This window comes from Saccopteryx leptura, unplaced genomic scaffold (assembly GCF_036850995.1).
Source record: "Saccopteryx leptura isolate mSacLep1 unplaced genomic scaffold, mSacLep1_pri_phased_curated manual_scaffold_18, whole genome shotgun sequence".
Taxonomy (NCBI): domain Eukaryota; kingdom Metazoa; phylum Chordata; class Mammalia; order Chiroptera; family Emballonuridae; genus Saccopteryx; species Saccopteryx leptura.
Window position 1 is genome coordinate 2,211,668 of NW_027095700.1, and position 27,116 is coordinate 2,238,783.

The 27,116-nt window shown below is 37.9% G+C and overlaps 1 protein-coding gene and 1 pseudogene across 2 annotated transcripts in view; both read right to left on the minus strand.

The window, feature by feature from the left end:
* Positions 1-27,116, minus strand: part of LOC136386886 (F-box-like/WD repeat-containing protein TBL1X) — a 568,957-nt pseudogene that overhangs the window by 39,488 nt on the left and 502,353 nt on the right.
* The window catches only part of LOC136386868 (eukaryotic translation initiation factor 1A, Y-chromosomal-like), an 83,737-nt gene that overhangs the window by 27,900 nt on the left and 28,721 nt on the right, over positions 1-27,116 (minus strand). The window contains exons 5-7 of one of the 2 annotated variants that reach the window (XM_066357990.1): positions 18,722-18,803; positions 17,295-17,386; positions 14,230-15,021 (exon numbers count right to left, since the gene is read on the minus strand). In XM_066357990.1, the coding sequence (XP_066214087.1) occupies positions 15,016-15,021; positions 17,295-17,386; positions 18,722-18,803 (180 nt within the window). In that variant the 3' untranslated portion in view covers positions 14,230-15,015. Of the gene's footprint in view, positions 1-14,229; positions 15,022-17,294; positions 17,387-18,721; positions 18,804-27,116 lie in introns of those variants that run through there. The other variant, XM_066357988.1, reaches the window with a different exon arrangement.

The following is a 27,116-nucleotide window of genomic DNA, read 5'->3' on the forward strand; positions in this document are numbered from 1 at the left end:
CGCCTGAGGCAGAGGCCACAGAGCCATCCCCAGCGCCCGGGCCATCTTTGCTCCAATGGAGCCTTGCTGCGGGAGGGGAAGAGAGAGACAGAGAGGAAAGGGGGGGGGGAGAAGCAGGTGGGCGCTTCTCCTGTGTGCCCTGGCCGGGAATCGAACCCGGGACTCCTGCACGCCAGGCCGATGCTCTACCACTGAGCCAACCGGCCAGGGCCGGAATTACATTTTAAAATATGTGGCATTCATGGCTCTCTCAGCCAGAAAGGTTCCCAACCCCTGCACTGGAGGCTCACCTGCCCCAGTTAGAACAAAGAGGTGCTTAGGGCCAGGCAGTATGTTAGGGACATAAATATGAAATGCAGAGGTTTAACCTACACCACCACCTATACTGCTGAGTGCTCAATGGGGGGGCGAGTGGGCCAGAGGTGGCAGGGAACAGCTGCAAAAGCCAGTATGTAGCTGAAGAGACCAGGATAATTTGAGTCAGCATGTGTGAGCAGGTCCTGGAGTTGACAACTGTGGCTGCCACTGCAGAGTTCCGGGTTCACACACAGACCTGCTTGTAGCATGGACCTGCCCTCTTTGGGGGTGGAGACACAGGTGACAGTGGAGGGCATGCATGAGCCAGTCAGCAAGGGCAGAAGTCGTGAGGACCTCTGTGGAGGTCCCAGCCAGAGCACAAAACTGCCAGTGGTGTGGGTGCGCCCTCAGTGGCAGTGGAAGCTGGGCGAGCTCGGAAGGTCCATGCAGTGTGTGCAGGTTTGCCAGCACAGGTGGAAGCCATGGCAATGGCTGAAGAGGTCTGAGCCCACATGCAACCCCTCACCCACAATGTGGACCAGCCCTCAGCAGCAGCAGAGTCCAAGGCAGCCCTGGAAGTAGAATAAGTGGCATGTGTGGGCCCACCCATGGGTGTGGAAGCCACTGCAGATGCTGCAGAGGCCCAAGTCCTTATAGGCCCACAGTGCAGGCCAACCCTCAGCAGCAATAGAGGCCGCAGCAGCTGTGGGACAGGCTGGTAGCAGCAGCACCTGAGTCCAAATGCCCCAGGCAGCAACAGTGGTGGCAGCCCAGTGGACAGACCACACAACAGGAGTACAGGGGCCACACCCACTGGACCCGTGACTATACCCTACTGAGCGCTGAAAAAGAAAAACAAAACAAAATAAAATAAAGTTTGAATAGAATGACACTTAAGCTTAAGGAGCAGGCCACATCCAATAGCATGCCTAATCACTGAATTACAATACTGAGATCAACAAGTATCCAACAATAAAAGGCAACAGAAAGAGGATCTCAAGGGAACTTGAACTTTTAAAGAAACTTTCCGCAGGCCAAGAGTAGACAAAAGCAAACCGAGGAGTGCAGCTGATATCTACAACAACACCTCAGCCCAGCAGAGGCAGCCACAAGATCTGGATTGCCTCTAGTTCCAAAAAGGTTGATAAGACCCAGTCATAGGCAGTGACCCCCACTGATCTGCGCCAGGTCCCGGCCAGGGAGGACAAGAGCAGGCACATTCAGCAGCCAGATATAGAAAGCACCAGTTCAGGACCTAACAACCCTTGTTAGAGTGGAAGCTTAAGAAAAAGCTACTCACACCTGACCCAGCTAAGACACAAAAAATGCTGACACAAAAAGCAAAAGACCAGTGATAGCAGATAAGTAGCCCACAGAGGATTACAAAAAGCTGATGGCAAACTAAGAAGGCCTAGAAATAACACAACAGAAAATTGGAGGCAGACAATACCAATCCTAGACTTAGCTAGCTTCACAAACCCAAGTAAGGAGTGTATACATAGGCAAAATGGGAAGACAGAGAAATGCAATCCAAATGAATCAAGAAGAGAAACCCCCAGAAAAATAACTGAGTGAGATGGAAATAACCAAACTACTGAAGGCAGAGTTTAAATAGTGATTATTAGAATGCCCAACATTATACGGAGTGAAATAAGTAAATCAGAAAAAAACTAAGAACTATATGAACCAATGCATAGATGGGACATAAAATGAGACTCAGAGACATGGACAAGAATGTGATGGTAACAGGGAGTGGGGTGGAGAGTGGGGAGGGGCAAGGAAGGAGGGGGAGGGAGTGGGTGGAGGGTAGGGGCACAAAGAAAACCAGATAGAAGGTGATGGAGGATGATTTGACTTTGAGTGAGGGGTATGCAGCATAATCAAAGGTCAAAATAATCTGGAGATGTTTTCTTGGAACATATGTACCCTGATTTATCAATGTCACTGCATTAAAATTAATAAAAATAAGATTAAAAAAAAAGATCTTAGAGCAATAATGGATGAACACAATAAGCACCTAAAAAAGGATATAACAAGCATCCAAAAGGATATTGAAATAATAAAGAAGAACCAGTCAGAAATGACAAATATAATATAAAAAAATAAAGACTACAATAGAAGCAATTAAAAGAAGTTGGATGAAGTAGAGGATTAAAACAGCAATTTAGAAGACAAGATAAATGAAAGCACAAAAGCAAAGCAGAAAAAAAAGGCTCAATAAATCTGAAGAAACGTTCTAAGAGAGCTCTGTGACAACCTAAACAGAAACAACATCCACATCATAGGCGTTCCTGTAAAAGAAGAAAAAGAACAAGAGATAGAGATTCTGTTTGAAAAAATCATAGCTGAAAACTTCCCTAAGTTGATGCAGGAAAAAGTCACACAAGTTCAAGAAGCACAGAGAATTCCATTACAGAGAAACCCAGAGAAATCTACACCAAGACACATTATAATTAAAATACCAAAGCAAAGAGATAAAGAAAAATTACTAAAAGCTGCAAGAGAAAAAAAGTCAATCACCTATAAAGGAGCCCACATAAGGGAAACATCCGACTTCTCAACAGAAACACTTGAGGCCAGAAGAGAATGGCAAGAAATATTCAAATGCAGAAAAAGAGCCTACAACCAAGACTTCTTTCTCCAACAAGGCTATCATTTAAAATTGAAGGAGAAATAAGCTTCCCTGACAAAATAAAAACAAAAACAAAAACAAAAACCTAAAAAACTCAAGGAATTCATTATAACCAAACCAATGTTGCAAGACATGTTAAGGGGCCTGTAAACAGAATAAGGGTGAAAAATAATATATACTAAAAGAGAAATGTAGCTTTAAAGTATAAAATGGCAATAAACAACTACATATCAATAATAACCTTAAATGTAAATGGATTAAATGATCTAATCAAAAGACATATGGTAGCTGCATGGATAAGAAAACAGGACCCCATATATGATATATGCTGTCTACAAGAGACACACCTTAAAACAAAAGAGACACACAGACTGGAAGTGAAGGAATGTAAAAAAATATTTCACACAAATAAAACCAATTACAACAAATGAGATTGAAACAGTTATCAAAAAACTCCCACCAAACAAAAGTCCTGGGACAGATGCCTTCACAGTTGAATTCTACCAAATATTCAAAAAAACCCTAACTCCTATTCTTCTCAAGCTATTTCAAAAAATTCAAGAGGAGGAAAGACTTCCAAGCTCCTTTTATGAGGTGAGCATAATTCTGATTCCAAAACCAGGCAAAGACAACACACACACACAAAATTATACGCCAAAATTCCTGATGAGTTTAGATGCTAAAATCCTCAACAAAATATTAGCAAAGTGGATCCAACAATACTTGAAAAAAACAATACATCATTATCAAGTGGGATTTATTCTGGGGAGGCAAGGCTGGTATAATATTTGCAAATCAATCAACATAATTCATCACATAAACAAAAGGAAGAAGAAAAATGACATGATAATATCAATAGATGCAGCAAAAGCATTTGATAAAATCCAGCACCCAATATGATTAAAACTCTCAGCAAAGTGGGAATACAGGCAACATACCTCAACATGATAAAGGCATTATGTCAAACCCACAGCCAACATCATACTCAATGGATAAAAATTTTAAAAAATCCCCTTAAAATCAGGAACAAGGTAGGGGTGCCCCTTGCACCACTCTTATTCAACAAAGTTCTGGAAGTCCTAGCCATAGCAATCAGACAAGAAGAAGAAATAAAAGGCATTCAAATTGTAAAAGAAGAAGTAAAGCTATCATTATTTGCATATAATAAGATACTGTACATAGAAAACCCTAAAGTCTCAGTCAAGAAACTACTGGACCTGATAAATGAACTCTGTAAGGTGTCAGGATATAAAATTAATACACAGAAATCAGTAGCATTTTTATACACCAAGAATAAATTCTCTGGAAGAAAAATAATAAAACAATCTCATTCACTATTGCAAGAACAACAACAACAAAAATAAAATACCTAGGAGCAAATTTAACCAAGGAAGTAAAGTACTTGTACTCAAAAAATTATAAAACATTGATTTAAGAAATCAAGGAAGATACAAAGAAGTGGAAGCATATACCATGTTAATGGATAGGAAGAATAAACATCATTAAAATGTCTATATTACCCAAAGCAATTTATAACTTTAATGCAATACTAATTGAAATACCAATGACATACTTCAAAGATATAAAACACATATTCCAAAAATTTATAAGGAACCAAAAAAGAACACAAATAACCTCAGCAATCTTGAAAAAGAAGAATAAAGTGGGTGGTATCACACTTCCTAAAATCAAGTTATACTACAAGGCCATTGTACTCAAAACAGCCTGGTACTGGCATAAGAACAGGCATATAGATCAATGGAACACAACAGAGAACCCAGAAATAAATGCATACCTTATGGACAATTGACATTTGACAAATGAGTTAAGAGCATACAATGGAGTAAAGACAGCCTCTTCAACAAATGGTGTTCAGAATATTAGATGGCTACCTGCAAAAAAATGAAACTAGACCACCAACTTACACCATTCAACAAAAATACACTTAAAATGAATAAAAGACTTAAATGTAAGTCGTGAAACCATAAGCATCTTAGAAGAAATAATAGGCAGTAAGCTCTCCAACATCTCTCGCAGCAATATATTTGCTGATTTATTTCCACAGGCAAGTGAAATAAAAGACAGGATAAACAAATAGGGCTGTATCAAACTAAAAAGCTTTTGCACAGCTAAAGACAATATGAACAGAAAAAAAAAATACAAACCACACAATGGGAAAACATATTCGACAATACATCCTAGAAGGAATTAATAATCAAAATTTATAAAAAACTTGTAAAACTCAACACAAGGAAGATAAACAATCCAATCAAAAAATGGGCAAAATAAATGAATAGACACTTCTCCAAAGAGGACATACAGATGGCCAATAGGTGAAAAAATGTTTAATATCACTAATTATTAGAGGAATGCAAATGAAAACCACAATGAGATACCACCTCACACCAGTCAGAAATGCACTCATTAACAAAACAACACAGAATAAGTGCTGGTGAGGATGTGGAGAAAAGGGAACCCTCCTGCACTGCTGGTGGGAATGCAGACTGGTGCAGCCACTGTGGAAGACAGTCTGGAGATTCCTCAAAAAATTAAAAATGAAACTGCCTTTGACCCAGCCATCCACTGTTAGAAATATGTCCCAAGAACACCATATCACTGATTCAAAAGAAGAACCCCCCATGTTTATGGCAGCATTGTTTACAATAGCCAAGATCTGGAAACAATCCCACGTGCCAGTCAGTGGATGAGTGGATTTAAAAAGCAGTGGTACATATACACAATGGAATACTATGGGGCCATGAAAAAGAAGAAAATATTACTTTTTGTGACAACACGGATGGACCTGGAAACTATTATGTTGAGTGAAAAGAGCCAGGCACAGAAAGAAAAATATCATATGACCTCACTCATTTGAGAAATCCATGAACAATGTGAACTGAGGAACGGAATAGAGAAGAGGAGGGATTAAAGGAACCAGAGGAAAAGAGGACAGAGAGAAAGGGGACGAGAGGATGATATAATCCTGAGGGGAATGGGGGAGTACACTGTGGGGATGGAGGCAAGCGTGATGTTGAGTGTAATATGGGGGGGGAGGATGCATTTGGGGTGACACTCAAATCTATGTAAATACAATAAATTAAAATCAATAAGAAAAATAAAAAGGAAAGTTAATACAAAATACAGTAATGCAGATGAAGGGAGAAAAGAACCATATAGAAAATAATAAATAAATAAATAACAAAAATAATCTCAGCCCCTTGAAATTACTTCAGTGTAAAATGATAAAGTATTTTAATAAAAAAACAGATAGAATAATTAAACCACTATAAAAGGTATGGAGATGAATGAAAATAAAAGTTAAAACAACACATACCAAAACATGTGAAAAAAAGCAAAAGCAGTGCTAAAAGGAAACTTTATAGCTATAAAAACATTTAAAATAAAGAGATCTCAAATCAACAACCTAACTTTGCAATTTGAAGCAGGAATTAAAAACAAATTAGAACCAAAGTTTACAAGAGAAGGGGAATAACATTTGAGCAGAGAGAAATTAAAGATGAAAAACAATAGGCAGCCTGACCAGGCGGTGGCGCAATGGATAGAGCGTCAGACTGGAATGCGGAAGGACCCAGGTTCCAGACCTCAAGGTCACCAGCTTGAGCACAGGCTCTTCTGGTTTGAGCAAAGCTCACCAGCTTGGACCCAAGGTCACTGGCTCAAGCAAGGGGTTACTTGGTCTGCTGAAGGCCTGTGGTCAAGGCACATATTAGAAAGCAATCAATGAACAACTAAGGTGTCACAAAAAAACAACAACTGATGATTGATGCTTCTCATCTCTCTCCATTCCTATCTATCTGTCCCTATCTATCCCTCTCTCTGACTCTCTCTCTGTCCCTGTAAAAAAAAACCCAAAAAACAATAGGCAGGCCCTGGCCGGTTGGCTCAGTGGTAGAGCGTCGGCCTAGCGTGCGGGGGACCCGGGCTCGATTCCCGGCCAGGGCACATAGGAGAAGTGCCCATTTGCTTCTCCACCCCCCACCCCCTCCTTCCTTCTGTCTCTCTCTTCCCCTCCCGCAGCCAAGCTCCATTGGAGCAAAGATGGCCCGGACGCTGGGGATGGCTCCTTGGCCTCTGCCCCAGGCGCTAGAGTGGCTCTGGTCACAACACAGCTATGCCCCGGAGGGGCGGAGCATCGCCCCCTGGTGGGCAGAGCATCGCCCCTGGTGGTGTACCGGGTGGATCCTGGTCAGGCGCATGTGGGAGTCTGACTGTCTCTCCCCGTTTCCAGCTTCAGAAAAATACAAACAAAAAAAAATAGGCAATATCAACAAACTCAAAAGTTTAATTTTATAAAAAAGATAAAAAAAATTGAGCCTGACCTGTGCTGGCGCAGTGGATAAAACATTGATCTGGAATGCTGAGGTCACAGATTTAAAACCCCAGGCCTACCCAGTCAAGGCACATAAGGGAGTTATTGTTTCCTGCTTCTCTCCCCTTTCTCTTTCTCTCTCTCTTTCTCTCTCTTTCAAACGAATATAGTCTTTAAAAGAAAAAAACTTGACAAAATTTTAAATAGATTTATTAAAAGAGAGAGAATTTAAATTACTAAAATTAGAAATGAACATGTAAACATTATGACTGCTTCTTTAGGAATAAAATGGATTATAAGAGAGTACTTCAAATTGATTCTGAGAGTAATTGAAAAATGCCAACACTTATATAGAAGGTACGTAAAATGGACAAGTTCCTAGAAACAGAAATTCTGCTTAGATTAAGTCATGAAGAAATAGAGAATCAGCCTAAACCTACAAATAGTAAAGGGATTGAGTTAGTAATCAAATACAAAGAAAAGCCCTGAGCCAGAAGAAATTACTGGTAAATTCTACAAACAAAATAGAAACACCAGCTTGACCAGGCAGTGGCACAGTGGATAGAGTGTTGGACTGGGATGAGGAGGACCCAGGTTTGAGACCCTGAGGTGGCCAGCTTGAGCGCAGGCTTATCTGGTTTGAGCAAAGCTCACCAGCTTGGACCAAAGGTCGCTGGCTTGAGCAAGGGGTTACTTGGTCTGCTGTAGCCCCATGGTCAAGGCACATAGAAGAAAGCAATCAATGAACAACTAAAGTGTTGCAACGAAAAACTAATGATTGATGCTTCTCATCTCTCTCTGTTCCTGTCTGTCCCTATCTATCCCTCTCTCTGACTCTTTGTCTCTGTAAAACAAACTAACTAACAAAAAAAACACCAATCTTTCACTTTTTTTTGTAAGAGAGAGAGAGAGAGACAGAAGAAAGAGAGATGAGAAGCATCAACTCATAAGTACAGTACCTTAGTTATTCAGTGATTGCTTTCTCATATGTGCCTTGACTGAGGAGCTCCAGATGAGCCAGTGAACCCTTGCTCAAGCCAGCAAACTTGGGCTTTAAGCCAGTGACCTCTAGACCCAAGCCAGACACTATGGGGTCATGTTTATGACCTCATACTCAAGCTGGCTAACACATGCTCAAGCTGGATGAACCTGCACTCAAGCCAGTGACCTCGGGGTTTGCACCTGGGTTCTCAACACATTAGGTTGATACTCTACACCAGTGGTCCCCAACCCCTGGGCTGCGGACCGGTATCGGTCTGTGGACAATTTGGTCCTGGTCTGCAGAGAAAGAATAAATAACTTACATTATTTCCATTTTATTTATATTTAAGTCTGAACGATTTTTTAGTTTTAAAAAAATGACCAGATTCCCTCTGTTCCATCCATCTAAGACTCACTCTTGATGCTTATCTCGGTCACATGATACATTTATCCGTCCAACCCTAAAGGCTGAGCCATAAAAATATTTTCTGACATTAAACCAGTCTGTGGCCCCAAAAGGTTGGGGACCACTGCTCTACATAATGCGCCACCACCTGGGCAGGCTCACATTTTTTCTTTTAAAAAATAAAGTTGAGGCCCTGGCCGGTTGGCTCAGTGGTAGAGCGTCGGCCTGGCATGCAGGAGTCCCAAGTTTGATTCCCAGCCAGGGCACACAGGAGAAGCGCCCATCTGCTTCTCCACCCCTCACCCTCTCCTTCCTCTCTGTCTCTCTCTTCCCCTCCCATAGCCAGGGATCCATTGGAGCAAAGTTGGCCCTGGGCCTGAGGATGGCTCCATGGCCTCTGCCTCAGGGGCTAGAATGGCTCTGGATGCAACAGAGCAACGCCCCAGATGGGCAGAGCATCGCCCCCTGGTGGGCGTGCCGGGTGGATCCCGGTCGGGTGCATGCAGGAGTCTGTCTGACTGTCTCCCGTTTCCAGCTTTGGAAAAATACAAAAAAATGAATAAAAAAAAAAGAAAGTTGAGGTAACATTTTTTGAATTATTTTATAAGGACATCACTACCCTGACACAAATGGTGTAAGAAAGTGGTTCCGTTTTACTCTTGCATATAGCTGTCCAATTTTTCCAACTGCATTTATTTTTCTTTCTTTCTTTATTTATTTAGTTTCATTTTTCTGAAGCTGGAAACAGGGAGGCAGTCAGACAGACTCCCGCATGCGCCTGACCTAGATCCACCCGGCATGCCCACCAGGGGGCGATGCTCTGCCCCTCTGGGGCGTCGCTCTGTTGCATCCAGAGCCATCCCAGTGCCTGAGGCAGAGGCCACAGAGCCATCCCCAGTGCCCGGGCCATCTTTGCTGCAATGGAGCCTCGGCTGCAGGAGGGGTAGAGAGAGACAGAGAGGAAGGAGAGGGGGAGGGGTGGAGAAGCAGATGGGTGCCTCTCCTGTGTGCCCTGGCTGGGAATCAAACCTGGGACTCCTGCATGCCAGGCATATGCTCTACCACTGAGCCAACCGGCCAGGGCCCCAACTGCATTTATTATAGAGACTGTCCTTTCTTCACAATATATTCTTGGCTTCTTTGCTGTGAATTAATTAACTATGTTTATACAGTATATATATTTCTGAACTTATTATTCTGTTCTTTTGATATATGAATCTGTTTTTCTTCCCAATCAATAATGTTTTAATTACTGTACTCTTGTAATATAGTTTAAGGTTGGAAAGTGAGATGCTTCCTGTTTTGTTCTTTTTCAAGATTGTTGTGGTTTTTTGGAGTCTTTTTGTAGACACAAAATTTAAGACTGTTTTTAACAAAACTTTTTGTGTATGGAAAATGCAATTGAAATTTAAATAGATATTTGTGTCTTCAACTTCTTACACCAATGATTTCATACTTTTCAATGTAGTTTGTTAAATTAATATTTAGATATTTTAAATGGAAATTTTTCTTCTTTCTCTTTCTGACATTTTATCGTAAATTTTAAATAGAAATTTTTCTTCTTTCTCCTTCTGACATTTTATTAGTATATAAAAATGAAACTGATTGACTTTTACTTAGATTGTTCAATAGTTTTTAAAAATCTTCATATTTATGAATTTTCCATTTTTCTTGTAATTGATTTCTAGTTTAATATAATTATGGTTGAATGTGCTTCATATTGTTTCAAAGTTTACTTTATTAAGATTTACTCTATGGTCTAACATAATTATTCCTAAGGAATATACCATTGAGATCAATGTGAATTATTTTGCTTTTAGATGGAAAGTTTAGTGCATGTTTGTTTAGTCCATTGTTCTAATGTTTATTTTTAAACCCTATCTTTACTTATAGTCTTTTTTGTCTTGTGGGTCTGAAAATATTTGCTTTATATATTTAGGTGCTCATATATTGGATACATAAATATTTATAAAAACTATATTTTCATGTTGGATTTCACCCTTTTCATTATGTAATACACTTCTTTGTTTCTTATTATGGTTATTTATTTTAAAGTCTATTTTGTCTGATATTTTATAGCTCCCTAGATTCTTTTTGGTTTTTGCTTACATTGAATATATTTTTCTATTTCTTCAGCTTTAATCTGTGTGTGATTTTTTTGTGTGTGTGTGGCAGAGATAGAGAGTGAGAGAGAGGAACAGACAGACAGGAGGGAGAGAGATGAGAAACAATTCTTTACTGTGGTTCCTTAGTTGTTCATTGATTTTTCATAGGTGCCTTGCCCGGGGAGTTACAGCAGACCGAGTGACCACTTGCTCAAGGCAGTGACCTTGGGCTCAAGCTGGTGAGCCTTGCTCAAACCAGATAAGCCCATGCTCAAACTGGCGACCTCGGGGTCTCGAACCTGGGTCCTCCGCATCCCAGTCCGATGCTCTATCCACTGTGCCACCACCTGGTCAGGGTAATCTGTGTGTGATCTTAAAGTGGAAGTGAGTCTCTTTTAGATAGCCTATATATTTTTAAATCAATTTATTTACTGAATGATTATTATAGAATTTAGTCAATTTAAAAACCTGTTAATAGGTGACATTTTAAAATGTTTTTGGCTATTTTTTAGCTTCTCTTTTTCTTCCTTTTTTGTTGCTCTACTTCTTTAGTATTGATGAGTTGCTTTTAGTGCTTGCTGTTTCCTTCATCTTTATATATTATGTATTTACTTTAGATTTTGCTTTGTGATTCTCACAAAGCTTTCATATAATAATTTATATTTATAAATATTTTCACTTGCTAACATCTTAAGCTTTAACATAATCATTTTACTGTTTGCAGTTTTCTGATTATTTACTTATTTTTAATAGAATTTATTGGGGTACATTTTTAGGTTGAAACTCAATAAAACATCATTTGTATAATAAACCATGTGTCCATTACCTCAAGTAAAGTCTTTCACATTTGCCCATCGACATCAACTCCAGCCCCCAACCCTTTTCATTTATCTGGCTATCACCTCATTCCTTTCTATCTCTATATGTTATGTATTACATATGTGTATATATATATAGGTAACTATACAACCCAACAACAAAAAATATTTTGCTTAATCCCTTCACATTCAGTATTCTAGTCCCTCAAGCCTTCTTCAGTCAAAACTATCAGTCTGTTCTATGTGTCCATGTCTCTATTTTGTTTGTCACTTTAACTTGTTCATTAGATTTCACTTATAAGTGAGAGAGCAGATAGCATTTATCTTTCTCTGACTGGCCTACTTCACTTAGCATAATAATCTCCACATCCACCCACGTTGTCACAAAAGGTCCATTGTGTAAATGGTAGCATTCCATTGTGTATATGTACTAATAGCTTTTTATATACTCATCCTCTGATGGACATTTGGGCTATTTTTAGCTCTTGGCTATTATAAATAATGCCACAATGAACATAGAGGTGTATAAATTCTTTCAAATAAGTGTTTCAAGATTGTTTGGATACATTCCCAAAAGTGAAATTGTTAGGTCAAAAGGCAGTTCCATTTAAAATTTTAAGAAAACTCCATTCTGTTTTCCACAGTGGAGGCACAAATCTGCATTCTCACCAACAGTGTATAACACTTTGTTTCTGCACACCCGTCAACACTTTTTTGTTGATTTCCTAATAAAAGTAATTCTGGCAGGTGTAAGGTATGTTCTTATTATATTTTTAACTTTTACCTCTCTGATTAGTGACATTAAGCATGTTTTGTATGTCTATTGGCCATAAATATCCCCCTTTTGGAGAAGTGTGTATTTTGCTCATTTTTTTATTATTTATTTGAAGACTATTCATTTTTAGAGAGGGAAGAGAGATAAAAGGGGAAGAACACAAAGCATTAATTTCCATGTTCCTTCACTGGGCAAACCCAGGGTTTCAAACTGGCCACCTCATCTTTCCAGGTTGATGCTTTATCTACTGCACCACCACAGGTCAGACTGGGTTCCCTGCTCATTTTAAATTGGATTTTCTTCCTGAAGTTGAGGTTTATAGTTCCTTATGTGTTTTGGAAATTAACATCATATTAGATATATCACTGGCAAATATTTTCTCATTCTGTTAGTTTCCTCTTTATTTTGCTGTATAAATGCTTTTTAGTTTGATATAATTCCTCTTATTTATTTATTTATTTTTGAATGAGGAGGTATACTGGCAATAATATTGCTGCAAGAGATATCAGATATTTTACTGCCTATATTTTCTTCTAGGATTTTTATCGTATCATGACCTACATTATTTTTTTTTAAGTGAGAGACAGGCAAGGGGAGACAGGAAGGGGGAAAAATGAGAAGCATTGACTCATAGGTAGGTCATTTTAGTTATTAATTGCTTCTCATATGTGCCTTGAGACTAGAGGTGCCTCCAGTTGAGCCAGTGATGTGTTGCTCAAGCCAGTGACCTTGGGATTCAATTCAAGCTGGTGAGCCTATATTCAACCTGGTGATCTTGGGATTTGAAGCCTGGGACCTCAGCATCCAAGGTTGATGTTCTCCACTCTACCTTGACTGGGGAGCTCCAGCTGAGCCAGTGACCTCTTGTTCAAGATAGTGACCTTGGGCTTCAAGCTATCAACTTTTGAGCTCAAGCCAGCAACCAATCTCAGAGAGCCTTGGACTTTATAATCAGTCCTGGGGTCAGTACTGGTGGAAGCTGGCCCTGGTGCATAGTTTGATTCTTCCGAGTCAAATTCAGGCCCAGCAGAGTAGCCACAAACTGTAACTACAAACTGGTTGCCCAAAGTCAGTCAGACACTACCTGACATTGACCTGCAACAGTTCCTCCTAAGAGGCCCCAGAACAGACACATCCAGAAGCCAGCTTCAGCCAACATCACAGAAGGATCCATTTAGTTTCATAAGTAGCATATCCAAAAAGAGATCTTGGCAGGCACTTGACCCTGGTGAGGCAAAATCCACTTACTGTGGTCTGAACATGCACAAAAATTCACATATTGTTGGTTAGAATTGATTCTCAGTCAGCAAGCCCGAGGGTCCTCTGCACACTAGAAATTGTATGAAGATTTATTCTGCTTTATATGTTACATATATTATTATTATTATTATTAAAACCAGGTATAGGTGTATTCCTATTACATTAATTTTCTCTGCTGAAAAAAATCACTCAGGGTGGGAAGTGATGTTTCAAAAAAAGGAAAGACTTAACTATAATTTCCTATTAAAGTTGTATAATATTTAATGTTTAGCTCTTCTCTTAATTTCATCTTACTACAGTTCATAACTTTCAAAACAGAAAAATAGTTTAAAAAAAAGTTATAATGTAAATTCCTAGTAAAATATACACCAAAAAGATAGTTCACACAATAAAATACACCAGTGCAAAGTAAGGCCAAAATACTCAAAGGACATTTTATTACCTTTCTTAGCCGTGGTTCCATCCATTTCCTTACACCAGAAAAAGTTTTTCATTTTATGTAATTTAATTGTTCATTAAACCCAAAACTATAGATTACAAATGCATGAGTTTTGACAATAAATGACATATTTTAACACAATTTTTTTATGTAGTACAAACTATTCTCCATATTTTGCCATTACAATTGCCTCATTCAAGAAATTGTTTTATACATTAAATAAAAAATAGTCGACTAGTATATCTGTACTTCCAATGTTTAGTTAATTGGGTACTACCCAGCATTAAATTTTTGCAACTATTTACCCTATAAATTCAAACCCATGTTCTAAATCTGCAGTTTGTAAATGCTCTCTATGATGTTGACAACATAGCATGGTGAAAAGAATTCTATCAAATACAATATAAAAATATAGTTACAGAAATATGAAAATAGCCCCTTTTCTTGACTTCAAATTAGTTGAAACTAGTACTTATCATTGATCTTAATGATAAGGCAATTTATTCAAAACATCCACTAACTGGAAACAATTCTTTTCTTTACTCTCTCCCTCTTCTTCTTTCTATTGTTTTAACAGTAGATATGGTGGTCTTTTACCACTTAGTTCCATTACATCAAAAGAATAGAGCATTAACATTTTTTTTCTTAAGATTTATTTTTAGATTTTATTTATTCATTTTTCAAAGAAGAGAGAGAGAGATTGGGGGGGGGGGGCGCAGGAAGAATCAATTCCCATATGTGCCTTGACCAGGGTTTTGAATCAGCAACCTCAAGGTTCCAGGTCAACACTTTACCCACTGAGCCACCACAGGTCAGGAAGAGACATTAACATTTCAATTAAAGAAATATAACAAATATTTTAAGCAATGAAATAAATTGGTTAATAAACTACATTCATGCTGAAGTTTAAGTCTTCTTAACAGATGATGGTCAAAATCCAAACTGTAGAATATTCTGAAACTTAAGGTCAACTTAGATCTGTAAGTGAAAAAAAATTAGATCCATAGAAAAATAATTCTTATAATAGTCTGAATAAGAATCCCCTTAGACTACCTAGAAAATAGATCCTTTCATTTTTATTTTATTTATTTATTTTTTATAGAGATAGAGAGAGAGTCAGAGAGAGGGATAGATAGGGACAGATAGACCAGGAATGGAGAGAGATGAGAAGCATCAGTCATCAGTTTTTCATTGCGACAATGAACACCTAGTTGTTCATTAATTCCTTTCTCATATGTGCCTTGACCATGGGCCTTCAGCAGACCGAATGACCCCTTGCTCAAGCCAGTGACTTGGGTCCAAGCTGGTGAGCTTTGCTCAAACCAGATAAGCCCATGCTCAAGCTGGCAACCTCAGGGTCTTGAACCTGGGTCCTCCGCATTCCAGTCCGACGCTATATCCACTGTGCCACACCGCCTGGTCAGGCAAAAATAGATCCTTTTAAACAGAAAGTCTGACCACCTAATTTTTCTTAGTTCCCATTTGCTTCTTTGAGATTGCATTGACATTGTATACTGCTCACAAAAATGGAAGGGTATTTCAAAATGAATATGAAGCTATAAAATATCTCCTAATTTTTATGAACAGTGATTATTACGTACATTATTCTTAATGAAATTTAGTATCTCCTTCCTTTAATGAAGTGGTTATAGACCTATGTGTTGAGAGTTGGAACAAACTTGAGGCACTATAATTTTCCTAAGAATGGGATGGAAGTATGGCTTACATTTCAATCAGGCTTACACTCTTTTTTTCAATAAAACTATAGTTTAAAAACTGCTATCTAAATATAATGCATGTTTGGATACTAAGAAGAAATTTTAGAAAATGTAGAACATTTGTTTCTGACAAAGGTTGTGCAGCAAAATTAATAGAGCTTTTAAAAAATACAAGGCCTTTGGAAAGTCTAAGTTGAGAACCACAAGTGATTGAGAATCAGTGATGTAGGACAGGGATCTCCAAATTTTTCAATTACCAACATCTTTATTTATAAAAGCAGTTTGAGACATTCAGAGGAGTTGAAAGAACTGTAAATTCAAGAGAACACAATATAATCACCACCACAATTCTTTTCATCTACTCATGTTTTTTATTATTGATTTTTAGAAAGAGAGGAAGGGATAGAGAAAAAAACCCACTTATTTGTTGTTCCACTTATTCACGCCATCACTGTTTGATTTCTGTATGTGCCCTGACCAAGGGGGATCAAACACAGCATGTCAGAAAGACACTCTAGCCAACTGAGCTACCCAGTCAGGGCCTCTTACGAACATTTTAAAGCATACCCAGAAATAGAAAATGGGAAGGATACGAAATTTTTCACATGTAAACATATACGTACTTCAAACAAAAAACCTGGCTAACAATGAGACCTAACAAATAAAACAATGTAATCTCAATATATAACTTGACAACAGGCCTCCATTTCAATAAGGCTTTTTTTTTTTTTTTTGTATTTTTCCGAAGCTGGAAATGGGGAGACAGTCAGACAGACTCCTGCATGAGCCCGACCAGGATCCACCCGGCACGCCCACCAGGGACTATGCTCTGCCCATCCAGGGCATCGCTCTGTTGTGACCAGAGCCACTCTAGCACCTGACGCAGAGGCCATGGAGCCATCCTCTGTGCCCGGGCCAACTTTGCTCCAATGGAGCCTTGGCTGCGGGAGGGGAAGAAAGAGACAGAGAGGAAGGCGAGGGGGAGGGGTGGAGAAGCAGATGGGCGCTTCTTCTGTGTGCCCTGGCCGAGAATCGAACTGGGACTTCTGTATGCCAGGCCGATGCTCTACCACTGAGCCAACCGGCCAGGGCTCAATAAGGCTTTTAAAGTATTTTACAGTTTCAATGCTTCAGCAAGCTGGTTCAAACAAGATTCTTCTTGTAACATACCAGCATTTCATTTCACAGGAGACACATTCTCAGAATTGTCAGCTTACATTTATGAATAGCTATCTCTGTAGACACTCATAAAAACATTACCATTAGGGAGTATCCACTGTCAGAGCTAGTGTTGATTTTTTTTAATACTTATCTTTTCAGAGAGAAATGTTTCAAAAGATTGTAAGATTTTCCAAAGTATAAAAAGTTAGACTAGCTGGTGTCTGAATATTCATGAATATTCAGTTTCACGAATAATCCTCCAAATGTACTAAATTTTAGTATTTAGCATTCTTAAAGTTAAGGGAAGATCTGTTTTCCTTGTAGATGAATAAAACAACCTAAAAACTCCAAAGGTTAGCTATTACTACTCACATCATCAATGTCTTCATCATCATCTCCAATGTCATCAAACTGAATTTCATCATCATCTCCAGGACCAAATGTATCCGTTTCATTTATTTTAGCTAAAGACATAATAGTAAATATATTCATATATAATCAAGATGTTATGAGACGAATTACTTATTAAAACAATGGGCTTAATACAAAATATTAAACTATAAAAGATTCTTATTGTAAGAGCTGCTCCAATTCAAGTATTTCATTATAAGAAAAATCTTCCTATCATCTAAGAACTCATTATGGAACAAATTCACAATAAAATTCCCAGAAGTTCACTGCTAAGTAATTATAATGAAGAGTATATATTTTAATTTTGTTCAGAAAGGTATTATAAGGCAGGCAAAGTATAATTATGCTCTTACGCTTTCCAAATATACTTCACAAAGACTTTGAAGACATGCTAATAACTTCCTCAGCACATCCAAAGTTTTCCTAAGTTCATCAACTGGTAGGAAGACTTACGAAATCAGACAAAAAGACTTAGTCAAATCATGCTCATCCCTTTAACAAGTGATTTGCAAAATTTTCATCTCATTGCACAAATAAACTAAATATTAAAATTCTGCAGCACACCATAAAATATACTATATTTTTTGCTGATCTGACAAAAAGAAAGTATAATTTTTATTCATTCACACAAGATGGCTACTGACAATCTAAGGAAAAAGAAGTCTGTGCTACTGACTAAATACTCAGTTATGAAATATCTTTAAAAAAATTCTTGTAGCACACTGGCTAAAACCTGCTGTCCTAAGCAATAGAAGTAAAAGAGGAAGTACTGGTCCAATTCCCACATATTTTTTAAATACCTTAATCAAAATTTTCATGCTTACATAAAAATCTTAAAGTTTCATTATAAAATGAAATAAAACAACTATGGTAGCTTCCAAGTAAAAAATGTGAGCTAAAAAATAACTTAAATGTTATAGTGAAGTTATTTTATGTTTTGCAGTATATTTCAGTGAGAATGCAATACTTTAGTCATTAAAAATGGAAAGAAACATCTCTTTAAAAAATTCACTAAAATGAAATACAGTATATTATGCTAAGATAAACTGACCATTCTTTTGTATAAAAATCAACACCAGTATCATAACTGCTGTACTGATATAGATGAAATGGGCAAATCTCTTGAGAATTGTTCAAAACACTAAACAAATGCACTCCCTTGAGATTATATACAAGTGCAGAATTTAAAACCTTTAAACTCTCCACTAGAATAACATTAGAAAATGAATTCTATTACTAAATAAATGATAAAGTATAGATAGGCATACTTGCAACTAGTTTTTGTTGATTACATACATACAAATAGAAAAGACAATTCTATAAAAATTGGTTCATGGAAACTTCAACAAATAATGCCATAAGACAGGAAAAAATAACTTAGATATTACCATGTTCTGGAAGCTCGCCATATGCCTTCAGACTTCTAGCTTCATCTGCATTGTACTTTAAAATTACATCAGCTTTGTTATCCTTAGAGATAAAAAATAACTTTTTAAGTGGCTATGCCAAAATACCAACAATTGTTTCATAAATTACTGATATTTTAAAATTAAACACACTAAGGAAAAGATCACTTAACTATTCTCATACAAACTCTCAACATTCCTAAAATGTCTTAGAATTAAAGGAGTATAAATCATATTGTGTGAATGACTAGTGGTTAATAGCATAAAAAAATTGCTAACATGGAATTCACTTTAATAAATGAAATAGTAAAAAGGAATAGAAAAGAAACAGTAGAAAAAAAATATGGGACCTACCCTTTCAGAACTGTTTTTGGAGTTTTAAAAAAAGAAAATTATGTATGTTGAAGAGGGACAGACCTGTGATGAAGTCCAAAAATCTGTACTTAAAAAGCTTTTTGGTGTTTCTGAAGAAAATTCTCCTGAGAACTGTCCTAAAATGTTCACATTTGGCTGCTTTTTAAAATGAGTCATTTAAAAGACAAAAGAAATATTTGAATAGTTACAATTAACTCCCCAAACAACACCCAAAGAAAGGAAACTAAAATAATCATGGAGGTACAATTACAAAACAATATAAAACAAGAGTTCTCAAACTGTAATGTGCATAAAAAATAAAGAGGAATTTTGGTAAAATTCAGATTCTGGATCAGGATATATACAAAACTGAGCTAACAACTTGCATTTCTAAGTTTCTAACATCTACCAGGTGGTAGTGGTGCTGCTAAAATAATCTTTGGATCATTTTGAGCAACTGTATAAATATTGGATCACTCTTTGGAACTAGGGTATAGAATCTTTGGAGCAAGATTATAAATTATTCCCAAATGATTAAGAATCACTTTAATGTTTGAATATTAATCATTTTTAATTTAGAAAGTTAAATTTAATGGGGTGACATTGATCAATTAGAGTACCTAGGTTTCAGGTAAACATTTCTATAGCATTTGAACTGTTCATTTTGTTGTGAACATCCCCCAAAGTCAAGTTATTTTCTGTCACCATATATTTGTCCATCTTTACTCCCTTTGCCCTCCCATCACCGTTACACCTCAACCTCCCACCCCTCATAATCACTTTACTTTTATCTATGTCCATGAGTCTCAGTTTTTATATCCCACCTATGTGTGAAATCATATAGTTCTTAGCTTTTCCTGATTCACTTATTTCACTCAGTATAATGTTCTGAAGGTCAACCCATGTTGTCAAAAATGGCAATGTCATCATCTCTTATGGCTGAGTAGTATTCCACTGTATATATGTACCACATCTTCTTTATCCAGTCATCTATCGAGGGACACTTTGGTTGTTTCTGTGTCTTGGCCACTGTGAATAATGCTGCAATGAACATGGGGGTGCATGTTTCTTTAAATAACATTTTTAAGTTTTGGGGGTAGTTACCTAGAAGAGGGATTGCTGGGTCACAGTAATTCTATTCTTAGTTTTCTGAGGAACCACCATACTTTCTTCTGTAAAGGTTGTATTAATTTGCATTCCCACCAGCAGTGAACGAGGATTCCTTTTTCTCTACAGCCTATTCAACACTTATTACCTGTTTTGTGATAATAGCCAATCTAACAGGCATGAGGTGGTAACTTATTATAGTTTAGATTTGCATTTTTCGAAAAGCTAGCAAAGATGAGCATCTTTTTATATATCTGATTGCCATATATATGTCTTAAGATTTGTGATTTCATTACCCCCCAAAACAAGACTTACTTACTAATCTCAACTTTTGGGGTTTATGTGAAGTTAGAACCAGATTATGGACACAGAAATGACACATATTTTAAGACAGACCACAGGTCTTCTTGCAGAATTTTAAAAAAACATATAGGAAAAATCTATAGATACAAAGAAATGAATTCAGGAAAGTTTCAAAACAGAAAACCAACAAAAACTATGTCAAGTAGAGAAAAACAAATATCATATGATCTTAATTATTTGTTTATCTAAAGAACAAAATAGTCAGGGGGGAAAGGGTTTGACAGTAGGTGGAGGTAGGCAAAATGGAAGTAAAATAGGGATGGAAAGAGATTTTACTTAGAGCAGTAAGTACAAGATGCAGTGTGCAGATGCACACTTGACACATGTATCCCAATAAGTTCAACATAAAAAATAAAAATAAAGAACGAAATAAACAAAATTGAAAAAGACTCATAGATACAGAACAAATGGTGGTTGCTGAATGGGTTTAGGGATGGGGTGAAGGGATTAGGGCTGTGATGGCAAACCTTTTTATAAAAACTGCCCACTTTTGCAGTGCTGGTCAACCTGGTCCCTCCCGCCCACTAGTGGGCATCCATCCCAGCTTTCATGGTGGGCCAATTGCGGTGCTGCCCACTAGTGGGTGGGAGGGACCAGGTTGACCGGCACTGCAAAAGTGGGTGGTTTTTATAAAAGGATTCGCCATCATGGGATTAGGAAGTACTAACTGGAGACTCAAAACCAGAAATTCATAGAATATAGGCAGTAAAATCTCAGGCATCTCTGATAGCAATATTTTTTTTTATATACCTCCTCAGGCAAGGGAAACGAGAAAAAAATGAACAAACAAGACTACATCAAACTGAAAAAGTTTTGTGCAGCAAAGGAAGCCATCAACAAGGTAAAAAGAAAACAAATTTGGCAAGACACCTGAAAAAAGCTTAATACCCATAACTTATAAAGAACTTCTAAAACTCAACACCAAAAAAACCAATCCAATTAAAAATGGAGCAAAGGACATGAATAGAGACTTCTCCAAAGGCGATATAGTGATGGCCTACAAATACGTGAAAAGATGTTCAATGTCACTAATCATCAGAAAAATGCTAATTAAATCCACAAGGAGATATCACTTCATACCTATCACAATGGCTATCACCAATAAACCAATCAAGAAGTGTAAAGAGAAAGGGAACCCTGATGCCCTTTTGGTAGGATATCAGATTGGTGCAGCCACTGAGGAAACAGTAAGAAATTACCACAAGCCTGACCAGGCGGTGGCGCAGGGATAGAGTGTCCGACAGGGATGCAGAGGACCCAGGTTTGAGACCCCGAGGTCACCAGCTTGAGCGCTGGCTCATCTGGTTTGAGCAAAAGCTCACCAGCTTGGACTCAAGTTCGCTGGCTCAAGCAAGGGGTTACTAGGTCTGCTGAAGGCCTGTCTGTGGTCAAGGTACATATGAGAAAGCAATCAATGAACAACTAAGGTGTCACAACAAAAAACTGATGATTGATGCTTCTCATCTCTCTCTGTTCCTGTCTGTCCCTATCTATCTCTCTCTGTTCCTGTCTGTCCCTATCTATCCCTCTCTCTGACTCTCTCTCCCTGTCCCTGTAAAAAAAAAAAAAAAAAAAAAAAAAAGAAGAAATTACCTCAAAAATGGAAATGTGCCTTATAACCTAGTGTTCCACTTGTGGTAATTTATTTGAAAAAAACCAAATAATAGTTACAAAGATTATATGCATTCCTATGTTCATTGCAATGTTATTTATAATAGCCAAGATTAGGAAACAGCCCCTGTATGGCTTGCTATGGCCTGACCTGCAGTGGGACAGTTGATAAAGTGTCAACCTGGAATGCTGAGGTTTCTGGTTGAAGACCGTTGGCTTCCCTGAGAAAGACACATATGAGGAGCAAGTTGATGCTTCTCAATCCTCCCTCTCATCCTTTCCCTCTCTCACCTCTCTCTAAAATCTATAAAATTCTTTAATAAAAGATTTTCATAATATAATACTACTTGGTCATAAAAAATATTAAATAAAAGGAAGTCTTACCTTTTGTGACAGTATGGATACACCTGGAGAGCATCATGCTGAGTGATATAAGCCAGCCAGAGAAAGACAAGTACCATATAATTTGACTTATATGTGGAATCTAATGAACAAAATGAACTAACCAGCAAAACAGAGACAAAATCATAGAGAGCAGGCTAACAGGTGGGGAGAAGGGGGAGGCAGGGGCTGGGTGAGGGAGATAGTGGAATTGAAAAAAAAGGACAAAACAAAGAAAAAAATTCATGAACACCATCAGAGGTAGATTTAATGGTGGGTGCACCTGGGCCCTAACTTCTGAAGGACCCTGGAAAACCCCAACTTTATACTTTTTTCTAATGATACCAAGTTTGGTTTCAAACGTGCAATTTTAACATTAACAGTACATAATATTTTTTATTTGTTTGAAAATATGATTTACATGTATTTTCATTTCCCCTGTCTCTCTCTTTTTAAAGGGTCCAATGTTTTCTTCTGTGTCCAGGGCCTCAACTGACCTTAATCCACCTCTGGAAACCACACTTGTGATGACTGGTAGGAATATGAGGTTGAGGAAGTACATGATTGTCTAACCACTATGTTGTATTCCTGAAACTAATATATAATAAAATTGAAAGAAAAGGAACCAAAAAAAAAAAAAAAAAAAAAAGGAAACCAGTTGTGTCTCTATACACTAGCAATGAAGTAACTGAAAAAGAAATCAAGGATACAAGAGCATATATAATAGCATTGAAACAAAATTCTCAGGAAAAAATTTAACCAAGAAGGTAGAAGATCTGCACACTGTTAACTGTAATGTACTGATAAATAAAACTGAAGACATATGGAAAATACCCAGTGTTCTTGACCTGGAATTAAGACTGTTTTCACCCTGGCTTGTTGGCTTAGTGGTAGAGTGCTAACCTGGTATACAGATAGATGTCCTGGGTTCGATTTACTGGTCACACAGGAGAAGCAACCATCTGCTTCTCCTCCCCCCATTCTTCTCTTTTTTTTCTCTCTCTTTCTTCCCCTCCAGCAGCCATGGCTTGACTGACTCAAGCACGTAGGCCCCAGGAGCTGAGAATGGCTCCCTCCAGCCTCTGCACCAGGCAGCAAAAATAGGTTGCAAGAGGTACCAAATGGGCAAAGAATCAGTCAGATGGATATTGGTGGGGTCACATGTGGAATCTCTATATCTTCCCTACTCTCACTAAAAAACATTAAAAGACTGTAAGTTTTCAAAGCAAACTACAGTGACTTTTTCATCACAACAGAAAACGCTAACATTCATACAGAATCAGAGACTCCATATAGCCAAAGCAATCTTGAAAAAGAAGAAAGCTGCAAGTATCCCATTTACCTATGTCAAACTACACTACAAAACTATAGTAATAAACACAGTATAATACTGATATTAAGAGACACATAGACTTATGAAACAAAATCAAGAGCCCACAAATTTTTACATATATGGTCAATTAATAATTGACAAGGTAACCAAGAATAATCAATTAGAAAAGAACTGTCTCTTCACAAATGGTGCTGAGGAAACTGGATAAACAAAGGCAGAAAAGTGAAACTGAACCCATATTTTATACTACTCACAAAAATTACCTTGAATAGACGAAAGACTTAAACACAAGAACTGAAACCATAAAACTACTAGAAGAAAACACAGGGAAAAAACTCCTTGAGACTGGGTTTGTTCATTGGGATCATGAACAGCATAAGCAACAATCACATGTAACATCAAACTAAAAAAATTCTAGTGCCCTGGCAGGTTAGCTCAGTTGGCTGAGTGTTGTCCCAAAACAACAGACTAAGGGTTTGATCCCTGGTCAGAGCACACCTAGGAAGCAGCCAATGAATGCACAACTCAGTGGAACAACATATGAATTCTTCTGTTCCCCCTTCCCTCTCTCTGTCTCTCTGAAAATAAAAAAGAAATTAAGCCCTGGCTGGATAGCTCAGTTGGTTGGGGTATCATCCTGGAGCACAGAGTTGCCAGTTCGATCTCCTGATCAGGGTACATACTGGAGTAGCTCAATGTTCCTGCCTCTCTCTCAAAAATTATAATAAAATAATAAAAATAAAATAAAATATTACAAAATAAAAAGTTCCTATATAGTGAAATAAACAACAAATTAAAAGGGAATCTACAAAATGAAAAATACTTGCCAATCATGTATTTGACACTGAGTTAAAATCCAAAATACATAAGAAACTCACACAATAATAGCAAATATTCAGATAATTCAATTAAAAAGTGAGCAAAAGAGCTAACACATATTTTATTCCAAAAACATCCAGAGGCCAACAATTACATGAAAACATGTTCAACTTCATTAATCAGTAGGGAAGTGCAAATGCAACCATAAGGAGATACTACCTCACACACTTTCAGGATAACTATTATAAAAAAAGACAAGAGAGAATAAGTTCTGGCCAAAATGTGGTGGGATGTAATCTAGCAAACCTAGCATCAAAAACAGCAGAAAAGTTCCTCAAAAGGTTAAAAATAGAACTATCATATGATCCAGCAATAACCTAAAGGGAATAAAAAACAGTATGAAAAAGATACCTGCACCTCATGTTCACCATAGCCACAACATGGAAATAACCTAACTGTCCATCAATAAATGAATAGATATAGATGTCTCTTGTACAAGCACACACAAACTCCCACATATATTATTAACCATGAGAAAGAAATCCTAACGTTTGTGACAATATCAATAAACCTGAAGGGCATCATGCCAAGTTAAATAAGAAAGAAAATAAAAATACTATATGATCTCACATATGTAAAATCTAAAAAAGTCAAACCCATAGAAACAGACAGTGGAGAGATGACTGCCAAGGGTTGGGTGAAGGGGGAAAGAAGATGTTGGTTAGAGAGTACAAACTTAGTTATAAAATATAAGTAAGTTCTGGAAATTTAATGTAGAGTATGTTAATTCTAGTTACTGCACAAGCAAAAATTTCTTAAATGTTCTCTGCACACATAGAGACACACACAAGTAATTATATGAAAGAACAGAGGTATTAACTAATGCTAGGGTGAGAATATTTTGCAATATAGAGGTGTATCAAATTATCACACTGTACCACCTTAAATACTACTATGCCAATTATATCTCAATAAAGGTAGAAAAACCCCCAGATACAAACAGAAGTAATAGTGGCTGAAATGGTAGATTAAGGATATTTTTAAATCCACTCCTTTTCAGAAAAACAAGAGACTCTGCAAAATATAAAATCAATTTTATCAGAACTCTAGAAATTAGTCAAATGCCTGCAATACTCCAAGAGTTTATTCCAAAAGTGGTGAAATATCAGTGATACTAAGTTTTTCTGTGTCTTACCTTGCTTGAACCCCACACCTTCAGCCTAATTCCAGGTAGCCAATAACACCAGCATCCTAGTAGTCACTAGATGAGCAAACTGTTTGGAATCCTTCAAAAACACAAGTTCTAGAGAACTGTGTTGCACTTCCTAAAAATTCCCACTTATAGAACTTCTTGTTTCCTTTTTTTTGTGTATTTTTCTGAAGCTGGAAATGGTGAGGCAGTCAGACTCCCGCATGCGCCCGACCGGGATCCACCCGGCATGTCCACCAGGGGGCGATACTCTGCCCATCCGGGGCATCGCTCTGTTGTGACCAGAGCCATTCTAGCACCTGAGGCAGAGGCCATGGAGCCATCCTCTGTGCCCGGGCCAACTTAGCTCCAATGGAGCCTTGGCTGAGGGAGGGGAAGAGAGAGAGACAGAGAGGAAGGAGAGGGGGAGGGGTGGAGAAGCAGATGGGCACTTCTCCTGTGTGCCCTGGCCAGGAATCGAACCCGGGGCTCCTGCACGCCAGGCCGACGCTCTACCACTGAGCCAACCGGCCAGGGCCAGAACTTTTTTTTACCTTATAAATAGCTTATTCTTTTCCCCCAAGGCTTTTATTAAAGAATAATTAAGACAATTTTTTTAACACTGCAATGGCTTTACATTACAGCTGATGCAAACAAGTACCTGATTTAAAAACTTTTAAGGAAAACCTCTGTAATGAGATGTCTACAGATTTTAAAAGTCCAGCATACTCATGTCATAGTCTTCTATTTATTTTTCTCCATTTTCCAACTGAAAGGAGGAGAGATAGAGAGATTCCCACATGTGCATCAACTGGGATCCACCCAGCTCACAACTGAGCTATTTTTAGTGCCTGAGACAGAGGCTTTACAGAGTCATCCTCAGCACCTGCACTCTAACTAATCAAGCCATAACTATGGGAAGGGAAGAAAAAGGAACAGAGAAAAGGGGAGAGGGAAGAAGTAGTAGAAGGCGTGGAAAAGCAGATGGTCATTTCTCCTATGTGCCCTGGTATCAATCTTGGGACATCCACATAATGGGGATACGCTCTACCACTGAGCCAATCAGCCAGGGCCTCTTGTCATATTCTTGACAAGTGTATTGTGGTCCTGGCCATGTGTCTCAGTGGATAGAGCATCCAACTGACATATGAACATCCCAGGTTCTATTCCCAGTCAGGGCAATTAACAGAAGCAATCACCTGTTTCTCTCCCCCTCCCTC